The sequence below is a fragment of the Periplaneta americana genome, chromosome 8 (genome assembly GCF_040183065.1).
Source record: "Periplaneta americana isolate PAMFEO1 chromosome 8, P.americana_PAMFEO1_priV1, whole genome shotgun sequence".
Classification (NCBI taxonomy): domain Eukaryota; kingdom Metazoa; phylum Arthropoda; class Insecta; order Blattodea; family Blattidae; genus Periplaneta; species Periplaneta americana.
In genome coordinates, this window is record NC_091124.1 from 115,611,366 (window position 1) to 115,623,858 (window position 12,493).

Sequence of the window (12,493 nt, forward strand, 5' to 3'; positions counted from 1 at the left end):
TTTCGTGAATCCATAAGCTTCTCCTTTTATTTCGTTTTTGATTCTCTTCAATTTCGAACTCTTCACATAATGCTGCTAAAACAATCAAATGGCCATTTTGTATATTCGCAACAGGTCGCTCTAATGGGAGCAGTCTAGAGAAAATATTTGTGCAGCACATCAATGCGTAAGTGTGAGTGGACTATAAATGTGTACACAAGACTAATGTAAGAATCATCACTATCACAATTTCTTTAGAGTCATTGCTAATTGGTAAGGTAATAGGTATAGCCATTCTGTGTTTAGTGTTTTTTTCTCCAGATAGAGGACATTATTTGAATCAATGTTTCAAAATCACTTTAAATCACTTTGTGTCATTTTGACGAAATTTCTGAATCCAGCGCCATCTAATTTTAAGTCTCTTAGAATATTTTCGACATATTCAAGACCAGCATATAGAAATTTATATGCTGCTAATGTCTTTTTTTTTTTTTTTCAACGCCAAAAAATATTATAACCTGTCATACCCGCATATATTTCACTCTGTCATTTTTTAACCGATTGTAGATATGGCTACGTTTTCAAGATTTGTGTAAATGTTTGTTAGACTTTCAGAAATATACAGTGCATCTGTGTGCGGGCAATTGTTTACAAAACAGCTTTGGGTAGGGTAACTGTTTAAAAACATTTTTACATATGTTTGCTGGCATATGTATGTAGTCCTCACAAACAACAAAAATGCTATCAACTTATGCATTGACCTGTTATTATTTAATATGTAAAACATGTTAACGTTAATACTTCTTTAAAATTAAGGCCTTTTAGAATATAATTTTGACATATTCTCGCTGTCAGCAAATAAAATATGCAAATTATATTTCATATTTTGAGACAGCATCTAATGTATGCATTTTAGAGTGTGTGGGGTGTCTGATATAAATAAATAAATGAACTAAATTAAAATTTTCTGCTATGTCCATTGGGGCAGTGGATTAGTAATAACAGTTAATTTTCGAAGATTTTGCAAGTTTATTACAATGTTGCTCTTCTCAGATGTTTGTTTATTGATTTTGTATAATTTTAATGGCATCATAGCCTAACCTGTTTGATCATCTCTTATGTCAGTTGACTTCAAATTGTTATATATATTTTTTTTTGTGTGCCACATTTCAGTGACGATCTTTTATTCGTCATACTTATCTAAGTCTGTTCAAAGTAATAGTTGAATACACTATTAATATAATTTGATTTCGTGCTGCTATGTAAAATAATAAGTATTATGAAGAGTACAGGTTGCCATTTATTAACTGTGAATATATAATTTATTTCAAGAAATAGTCTGCCCAGGCATCCTGGGTTGCCAAAAACACAGAATAACACACATATAAGAATAGTAATGATTACAGTAAGATAGATGAGCCAAATTTAAATGTGAACTAGGAGCTTAAGTTTAAGAAATAATAAATTTATACATATATTTGTAACAATCACACACTAACGAATAGAAAAGGGGGGGGGGTATTATGATATTCCGTATAAATGATTTTTCAGAATTGCCACAGACCCTTTAATGGTTGAAGTAATTATTTTTGGAATGATGTCATGGATTCCAAATGTTTTGATAGTGTTTACAGTTGATCGTGGGATGGTGCCCCTCGCTCCGATCATTAAACCATGTACTTCCCAGGTGCCTTCCATCTGATATTTTTCTCGAAAATACGGAATAGTAGGCTCATAAATTTGTTGTTTTTCTTTGTTGACCTCGGATGGTTGGGTCTGGCTCATCTCAAATCTAACAGTTGGGTCCAGTATAAAGCCTTTACTATTAGTCTTGTCTAGAGCCACGATGTCCGCTCTTCTAATTCCGCCGCCTTCAGACGCAACGCAGTGCACCTCTTCATGGACCTCGAAGGATTTGTTTCTAAGGGCTTGTGCTATTAGTTTTCGGATGTTATGATGGCGTGAATTTCTCAGGAGTTCTCCATGCTGACAGGATCCTAGGACGTGTGCTAAGGTTTCAATCTCGTTGCAGTATCTGCAACGGAAACCGTCCAAGGATCTCCCATGAAGACTTCTCACTGGTGCTACGTTAGCATTCATCTTAATTGCGTCCCGCCATTCAGAGGAAGATAGACCCTCCTTAGAAAAAATCCATTTATTTCCGGGAGTATATTCTTGAAATAAAATAACACCTTTTCCTTTATGTGGAAGCGCACACCATTTGTCGTACTCTTGTTTCCTAAGATTTTGTCGTAGTTTATGGACATTGATGTTACTTATATCCAGATCTTCAGGTGGAATTTTTAACTTCCTGGAACATACTTTCTTTTCGGCTGCTATGTTCCTTGTAGAAACGACAAGAGGATTCGAGGTTCTCAATAATGTGTTGCAAATATTGAGATGCTGTAAATATGGTTCCCATTGAGCTTTGAAAAGGCTGAGACCCTTATATTTACGTTCGGTGTACAACATCGCGTCGGGCGTGTCTCCTGGCAAACATAAAATTTCCTTCACCGAACTTTTAATTAACTTATCCACATCTTCGAGAAACCGGTCAGAAAGCTGGTGAAGGGGAGCATTTTGAAGAGGATAAACAAGTATAGGCCAAATATACATATTTAAAACATTGAGTTTTTGTTCTGGTTTCAGAAGATAAGTAGATGTTAAAGCTTGGATCTTATTATTTAAATTATTGATTACTTTGGCAATGTCAAACTGAATTTCATCAGAAAAATTAATCCCAAGGTATTTGATTCGTTCATCTCCATCAATACTATTAACAATTGATCCTCCAAGATTCAATGTCGTACTACTTAATTTTCCTTTCTCGATAACGATGGTTTGAGTTTTAGATTCATTTAGACTTAATCCGATCTGCTGTAATGACCGTTTTGTCATGGTAAATATTTCAGATGCAGCAATTGTACTTTTAGCAACAAGTGCAATATCATCCGCAAATCCTAATGTTACTACATTATTTAGATCCGATACAAGGTCATATCCAAATTCTTCAGCCACACTAGGCTCGGATAATTCATCAAAAATGTGGTCTATGCTGAGATTAAAAAGCATTGGGGAAAGAGGAGCGCCTTGCATAACCCCTTGTTTAAACGGTATGGGTTTTGTTTTATGGATTCCAACCTCTATCTGGGTTTCATTTCCACACTGTAAATTTATAATTAAATCCTGTAATTTTTGGGGAAGGGCAGAATTGTGAATGACAGATTCCAAATGCCGATGTCCAACAGTATCATAAGCTTTATGCACATCAAGAAACAAGATGGTGACATCTTCTTTTTCGATTTTGGCCTTACGAAGAACTGAATTTAATATAGAGGCATTAATCTGTGCACCAGCAGTAGATACAAATCCTCGTTGGTTTTCATTAAATTCTACGTATTGTTGCATTCTTGAACAAAGACACCTCTCCATACCACTGTATGTAATTGTGTTTTTACATGAAACTTAATTTGCTTCAGTTTTTATTCAGATTATTTTTTTAAATGATCTGAAATGCTCACTGCAATCTGGTGAATGAATGATGTGAAGAATCAAGTTGAAAACTGGAGGTTGAGTGTTCATTTAATCTTGTTGCATTTTCTAAATAAAATATAAAACTGTTTTTCTTGTTTATTTTCAGGAATCTGGACAGCAACATAATTTGTTGTTGGGAGACTATGATATATGTTTATCAAATGTGGATGTTGTGTATCAGTTGATGGGAGAAAAGAAACGTCGATTAATACCAGGAAATAACGTGTCTGGAAAAGTCAAAGGCCTTCATATTTTATGCAAAGTAATTATTTTTAATGAGAATGTGATTACTCACTCAATACCAGAAAGAAGTAATGCCCCGACTCTTGGAGGTTGATCATATTGTGATTCACATGATAACCTTCCTGAGGAGATCAACACATCATGCAGAAGTGTTCACTTTTGTATCTGTGCTCTGGTTATCTGATCATGTGCAGTGTCTTGTATCTGTGATTTAAAATATTCAAGTAGACAATTACTTTTTTCTGGTACTATACAGATTCAGTATACTATCATAGTGTAAATGTTTACTTAAATTTGTTGGAATAATTCTCAAAATATGTAAAAATATATAACTAAATATCACCACCATCACTACTACTGCTGCTGCTGCTGCTGCACCACCACCTTCTCCAAAACTGCTGCCACCACCACATCTATCTCTACGTCTACTTTCACTTTCACCTCCTTTGTCACCACCAATACTATCACTACCACCATCACCATCACCTCCACCTCCACCTCCACCTCCTTTGTCACCACCAATACTATCATTACCACCATCTCTTCCTCTTTCTCATCCTTCTCCACCACCATCACTATCATCTGTTTCTATCCAAGTGATATTTCCTGACTTTTTCCAGTGCTGTTTGGGTCTTCTCAACTGCCAGCAGCCTTTATATTGATCATATAAGGCTGACTTTGAAAGACGTGCATTCATCTTGTATAAATGATCAATTGATGACACCATTTTTGCTAATATTGTAGAATTCATCCATTGTGTATCACCCTTTCACGGATTTTATCTTTATGTTGACAGTAACAGGCCTAAAAATGTCATTTGAACCACTTCCAACCAACTTTCTTACTGCCATATTGGAGACTTGAATCTGATGTGATATTTAGACACAGTTTGTTCTTGTGGCTATTTTCTTTGCAGAGATTCTCTTTATCATTCAGTTTAACTATATATTTAAATTTCAGTTTGTGCCATTTGTGTATATTAAAATTAAATAATCATGTACTTGAACTAAGATACTTCTCTCAGTTACTCTTATACTACTTAACTTTCTGCCAAAAATCCTAATGCCTTAGTTTTGATGAAGATATATTGTTGTTTATGTATTCAGGTAGAACTTACGTTGAAGGATTGGTTGTTAAAATGAACTATATTTCATTTTTTAATTTCAGTAACAGAAAGAACAGTATAATTTGATGTAGAATGACATGGAAATATGCAATAATTTGTAAACAAAATATGTAAAACTATCTGGTACATGAAAGGTAATACATTAATTCGCAAACATGAAATATCCTAGACCTGTAGATAAGAATGAATGAAATATGTGGTTATATGAAAGTCTAGGGTGTAGCTATAAGTTAATTGAAGGGTAAGAGGAAAAAACTAGGCAAGTCAGTTTTTTTTTTTTTTTTCGAAATCAAGTTAGTGGTGTCATTTCATCCAGGATGAAGAGAGGCTTTTCTTAAAGATATAAAATGGGGAAAGAAGAAGTTTGGTCAAGAGTTATTTGCTCCCAAAGTCTTGATGTACTGGGAAAAAACCACAGGAGTCAAACAAAACGGTGAGAGAACCAGATAAGTCACCAATTTACTGCAGTCTCGAAACAGCGTGATATAATTATTTGTAGCACTCTGTGAAATGTTGTTATAATTTGCTCATTGATTTAAGTTATTCTGGCAGAAATATTTCGATTACCGTAAAATGGGGTGACTAGGGGGAATAGGATCAAAACTTCATTCTTGTTCATAAAGTTTTGTTGTAAACTTTATAACCTAGAATGAAGTTTTGATCCTATTCACCCCATTTTACAGTATCAAAGAAGTGCTTGCCATAGTGCCATCATTGGTGTTTGCGATCCCTTGTTTTTGTTTGTGTATCATGCAGGCCAATTCATCTTTAGATTTCTTTTGCAATTTTTTTCACTGCAATATGTTTTTCTTCCTCTGAATTCGCCATTTTGTCAATGGCAGTTTGTATACTAAATGAAGCAGGTACTCCATGTAAATGGAAAGGCCAAATTCCAGATTTTTTTTTCTTAACTGACCTGGACATACACTTATTTAAATCATTAATATCTGCTGATTAGTCAGCAGATATAACATCGTTGTGTGTATGTAGTTTCATTTATTGCATTGTATATTTTTTCCAAAGCAGCTATTCTATCAATAGTCTCTAAACACACACCTTCATCTCAAACAGCAGAAATAACTAAAATGCTCTCTCAATTAATATCACTCAATAAAAGAATTGTATTCCAATGGATACCACCCCATTGTGGAATCCTGGAAAATGAGAATGGGGATGCTTTAGCAAAGGGCAGCACTGCTACTTACAGACCTGTTACTAAATCTACGTATTACTCTGTGAAAAGATTTCTTAAATCTACATACTTAGACTTCAACAAACAAAATTTGATAACACAATCTCAAGGGAAAAAATGGAACTCTCTGCATCATAATCCACAGTTAATTCCCGATTTACCACGAAAATCGTCTGTAGCTGCATTTAGATTGGCAACAGGCCATGATTGTTTGGCCAAACACCTGCATAGAATTGGAATATATCAGTCCCCTAACTGTCCATTGTGCAGCTGAAACCAAGAAATGGATTCGGAACACCTCAAAATCTGTGCTTCAGTGGCTGACCATGATAATATCTTCGAAAAATATTGGAATGCAAGAGGTCAAATGACTTTATTGTCAAACGGCTGGCATTAGAAAACAACAACATATTTTTTCAATATATCATGGGCAAATAGTAAGCGGTATTAAATATCTCACTTATTGCCCTTAAATTCAGTGTCTGTTGGTTTTAGAGTTTTTATATGTTTCTCAGTCCACTTCTTTTCACCTAGGCCCGGTTTCTTCAACCTTTGTTAAAATGCACCTAACATAGTGTTAATTAACTGTAAGTTAAAGGCATGAATTGCTGTTAAAAATATTGCGTTTCTCCAACTTTACAATTCACATTTTAACATTCTGTTTGTTAACTCTCTGTTATGACCAGAGATTCTGAAGTTTAACCATAACCTATAACCAAGTATAGGCTCACTTCTGTTTTCTGAACTCTGACAATTGTGATTCTCGCTTGTTTCCGTTGTTTGATTCAGAGAGGATAGAAGTCTTTCTATTCTCTCAGGTTTGATTTCTGCTTCTTTCCTCGTCTGTATCACAATAGCGTGGAGCGGCGTATTGGTGTTGCTGTTCTGAAATGGAAAATACTAGAACAAAAAGAAATCGTGAGACTAATTTCTCTTCGTTCGAGAGAAGCCTTCTGCTGGAAATTATTTCTCAGTATAAACCAATTAATGAGAATAAAGAAACAAACGGATCTAAGTTGAAAGCGAAAAGTGAGGCTTGGCAGAAAATAGCCTATACCTTTGTATGAACTTCTGGTCTGTCAAGTCACAGAAATCATCCCCTCTGTTTATGTATTCATGGATATCATTTTCTAAACAATCCAGATATATAAGGTCAGTATCTAATGCACCAGCCATATTGGATACTTCTATGCTAACAGAGAGTTAAATGATTTAACTGCATGAAATTGGGCAGTTAAATTAACATAGGTTTTAACAGCCTGTTAGTACTAACAGTAGTTGAAAAAATGCTTCAACTGTTAAGTTTACAGTTAAAATGGAATAACACACTGTTATAATTTAATAAAGGTTGAAGAAACCGGGCCCTATAGTATTATCTACACTTCGTTGAAAAGGCCTGCAATACCGAATTGATGAAGGATAGGAACTTTATTTTTAAATCTGCTTCTCTGGAACTTCCACCTCGTAATTGTAATGGTATTAACAAGTAACATATTACACTAATCAGACTTCAGATATATACAAACACTTGTTTCTCTGACACATATCGTCAAGTGAGAGTATTGCCTGATAATATATGTACATGTCAGCCAGAATCTCAGTCAGAGGATATTTGCAGAATAAAACACCGTAAAACGTATTAGAAAGTGTATTTATAAATGTTGTCATAAATATCTAGAATGTAGAACTTCACAACCTGCACCCTAGTTATGCATAATTAATTTTTGGTTTTTCGCCCCATCTTCACACTATAACTTCACTTTGGGAACTAACTGTTAAACCTACCTAGTAAAATCTAACTACAACTAAAAATAATGTTTTCCATTTATCACTAATACCAAAAAACCAGGGCCGTAGCATCTATGGATGTGGAAGCAATGCTTCCCCTTTTATTTTTAGAGGCAAGTTTCTTTTTTATTTGTATATAGAGATAAGGTAATTATTATTCGTTTGTTTCTATATTTTGTCATCTCGTGTGTATACAACGTTTTGACTAATTTGAACAGGTGGGTAATGTGAGATGCTAGCTTCCAAATATACCTGCTTGTCACAATAGGTTGTTAGGGAGAAAGGGAGACAGAGAGATAAAGAAGCATTATGTTTTCTCTTTCTAAGGGTATGTAATCAGCCATTTGCTTCCAGGTTGTTTTTTATGTTTCTTTGCTGTATTGACAACAGCACGTGCTATTATTCGCAGCGCAATATTATGTAGCGTTTCAAAATTTAAGTCACTATGATGCTATTAGTGGTCACATTTATGTTAATATTACAGCTATAAAATGTAACGTTACTAGTAGATGATGATGATGATGATGATATGAATACTAATAGTAATTACAATATTAATAGGCTTAATACATAATCACTAAACACGAATAAGTGGTTTTCGTGATTTTGTCTATCCATCTGTCTACGCATATAGCGCCGAAGTTATTTAAACGATTTTACTAATTTTTTATGAATAGACCTGGGATATTTAAACTCTAAAAAAGTCACATTTAGGCACACAAATGTAATACACACAGGGCCTAATTACGATGAAATTCAGAGTTAATTTATTTTTCCATAATGATATGTTGAGGGTTGCATCAGCCCTCTGCCATTAAGGAACATAGATTTGTTGCAGGTTGCATCAGTGCACTCCCACTAAGGAGCAAGAGGCATATGGAACATTAAAGAAATGCTAACGAACATTTTTCCAAAATATGTCCACTTAAACGTTCCATGTTAATACAGAAAACTAAAATTACTGTATATTACTAAATTTAATTAAAATGTTAATAATATATGTATTGAAATATTAAGAATGTGTATCATAAAAATAATGAAAATATTACAATTATTGTATTGTTATTATATTGCATTTAGGTACCATAACCTAGTAAGAAATTATACTTGTAATTTTTAAATTATAAGGAACTTCATTTATATGTTTCGATGGATACTGTAATGGGTAGGCTATTTATTTCATAATAATTTTAAATAAAAGTACCAATATCTAACTTTTAAATAACCCATTTAAAATATATTTCACTGCATTATAAGCAATAAGGTAATACTGTTAGCAGAATATTACTTTTATTTATTGAAACATCTGTGATTCTTAATTAAAGACGTAAAATTATAGCCTTATTTTCAATGAATTTTAAGAATAGTAATTATTACTAAATTAATCTTAATTGCTTCTCCTGCTTTGGAAGCCACGCTACGCTACTGCAAAGAAACATGGTTCTGATTAAATATTGTCATTATTTTATGAAGCTGTTGATAAGTGTGAATAGAATTATCGTTTCATGGTTAGGATTTTGGTTATACCATATTTGTCGATGTATAAGACGCACTTTTTTGTTCTCAAAATAAGCCTTAAAATTAGGCTGCGTCTTATACAACAAAGGAGGCCTACATGTACCATTATTTTTCATAGTTGGTCTAAAGAAGAGTGCTCTCCTTGTATTAGATCAGTTTCGATCACATCTACTGAAATCTGTCAAACAAAAATTCCAAGATTGTAACACTGGATTGGCTGTCATACCAGGAGGACTAACTTCACAACTACAGCCTCTTGACGTTTCATTAAACAACTCATTTAAAATGTTCAGAGAGAAGAGTGGAATAAGTGAATGATGGATGTGCATCATCTGACTCTGAAGAGAGCGCGAAACAGCTTACACTCACTCAAGTTTGTAAATGAGTCAAAATATCCTGGTCCTAGGTCAGTGAGAACACTGTCATGGTCTTTTTTGAAGTGTGGTATCAGCAACGTCCTAGATGGAAGTGAGGATCATTTTCCTATGACTCTGACAAGATGATTCCTGTTCTGATGGCAAGTTCAATGTATCAAATGAAGAAGAAAGTTACGGTGACAGTGATGGGAGTGAATTTAAAAGCTTCTGAAGGTCAGTCTTAACATTAGTTATATTTTTCTTTAAATTTGAGTTTTTTCTGGAAAATTTCTTTCAATTCCTGTGGTGCGTCTTACACAACTGAGTGTCTTATATACCGACAAATATGAGAGTTATATGTCGTCACAGGTAACCATGGTGTTTCGATTTCTTGCATACAAATCAGGCACAACTTTGTACACATTTGGTACATGCCACAATTGTTACATGGAATTGTGGGCTGTATGTGCTGTTGCGATATCTTGCTGGAAATAATCGTAAGTTTTTTCTTCTTCTGTCAGTTCTCTGAAGAATCGTTCAAGAATATAACTTTACAATATTGTAAAAAACCAGGCTAATTATCCTGCATGTATGTATGTATTTATTCACACTGCAATGGGTATATACCCGGTGGCAGTGAGCAATCGCAACATGTCATTAACATTAACATAACCATTTAACTGAAACTATGCTTCATCATTATGAGAAATAAATTTGGATCAATTATAGTGCCATGAACGTTTATGGAATTGCCTAATTGCAGAATTGGAGTAAAGTCTGTGTGAACCACTTGAATGCAGTATGACTGGAAATGTAAAACTTTTGTTGCTCTCTTTGCTGAAGCATACAGATGCCAAATTTCTTAGATGTTCTCTTAAGTGATTGTAGAGGGTTTAACTGCAGTCTTGTCTGAATATTGGCTAACTTTTCTTCTGTTAATACATTTTTTTTATTTTTTTGTCTAACTATCAGCATCCTTATTACTCTAATTTTGAATGAATGCATGAGTATATCGACTTGGTTGATATGGGAATATGGATATCTGTGACAGAACTTACTAATGTGCTTTGTAACACATCTTGCAAAGTTTTTATTCTGTAAATAATTTTCCACTAAAAAAAATCGGTTCAATACTGTACTGAATTAGAATAACTGGATAGTCACATACTGCTGCTTCTCCAAAGGTTGACTCTGCTGATACAGACCCAAGTGACATAAGTGCCTGTAACTTATTGTATGTTGCACACTATAACCACTCTCTAATTATAAATTAATCTTTCTGTAATGTGAATTTGATGCATGTTACAATTTTTGTAAATTATTAACATCTTATAAAGAGTGGAAGTGAAATAACCAGGCATATTCAAGGTACATTAAGAGCACCTGCAGCAACATCGCATAACCTCTCATGACAGTGAATGATCTTCAGTGTAAATAAACCATTACATAGGCTACCCGCTAGGCATAATCTCTTGGGCTTACAAGACCATCTGCCTTGAGCTTCAATATAAACAAAACATTATGTACTTCTTCATTTCCATTAGCTTATTAAAAGTTATGTATAATTTAATGATACGTAAAAACATTGTTTAACGCTAGAGTCATTAGACATTGAACCACAATTAGAACATTGGTAAACTCATCTGAAGCATTACACAAACATTTAAGCTAGGTATGTTCAAAATGGCTCCCATTTGCTTCTACACATGCTTGACATCTCCTCAACCAATTTTGACGTGTCCTTGCAAGGATCCCTGGGTCGTTTCTGATATCCCTAGCTGCCTGGAAAATACGGAACTGTTCTTTAAATGTCCTAAGTACAGTTTAATGCGATGTCCCAACCTTTCAAGCAATATCGTGACTGCTGCATCTAGGGTTTTCTTCCACCTAATTTAAGATATTCTTCTCTTTGTCGATTACTTTGTTAGGGTGTTGCCACTCACGATTACGAAAACCTGGAACAACACTGCCAGTATCATGGACACCTGACAGACTATAATAAATATCTGGATTTGGAATATTCCTCAGGATATCACTTTCCATAAAGCACTTGAGCTGCATCGTGTTTCACCATAAATTAATATCATATCAAGTTGTTTGCTGTTTCAAAATTGTGGCATTATCTGATACATACAAGCACTAAACAACAACTTACCGGTTCTCCAAAGTCAGAACTGATACAACAAGAAAACGAACTCAGGTTTGTCTGCCATCAGTATTCCCTGCATGCAGTCTAACACAGAACTATGTACTCTGTGAACCGGACTGGACTTAAGGTCTCTGGGCTATCTGTTTCATTTCTGTAGATGGGTTGGCACAGTGGATCAAGCTAAATAGGCTGAAGTGATGTAAGACCATTTTAACCCTTTTTTCAAAAGAAGAATAAAGAAATGAAGGCAAAGCACATGTCACATGCTTGTCTGTGGTGTTGAGATGATCCCCCGTATTAAGTGGAATGAAGCAACTTCCAAAGTAGATTTTCGTATGACTTGAATCATTTCTTCGTTTTGTACATTAAATATATGGTAGTGTTCATAATAAGCCACTAGATGGCAGCATCAGCTTTTGCACCAGAAGTGAAAGCATAGTATATTTTTTAATATTTTTAAAATGCTATTTAATTCAGTTATATATGAGCATATTTTAGTTCTGGTTTTGCTACATGTGTGAGTTTCACAACTTTCATAATTTTATAATACATAACTCTGATTGAAATTACTCTGTTACATCTATTATCAGGCAGTACATCTCACTTGA

The 12,493-nt window shown here is 34.3% G+C and overlaps 1 protein-coding gene across 8 annotated transcripts in view; it reads left to right on the forward strand.

The window, feature by feature from the left end:
• The window catches only part of LOC138704972 (myotubularin-related protein 10-B), a 240,583-nt gene that overhangs the window by 69,071 nt on the left and 159,019 nt on the right, over window positions 1-12,493 (forward strand). For 7 of the 8 annotated variants that reach the window (XM_069833461.1, XM_069833457.1, XM_069833460.1 and 4 more), the window contains one exon: window positions 3,620-3,775. The exons of the other annotated variant lie outside the window; for it this stretch is intronic. In XM_069833461.1, coding sequence (XP_069689562.1) covers window positions 3,698-3,775 — 78 coding nt within the window. In that variant the 5' untranslated portion in view covers window positions 3,620-3,697. The remainder of the gene's footprint in view (window positions 1-3,619; window positions 3,776-12,493) is intronic. 8 annotated transcript variants of the gene reach the window in all.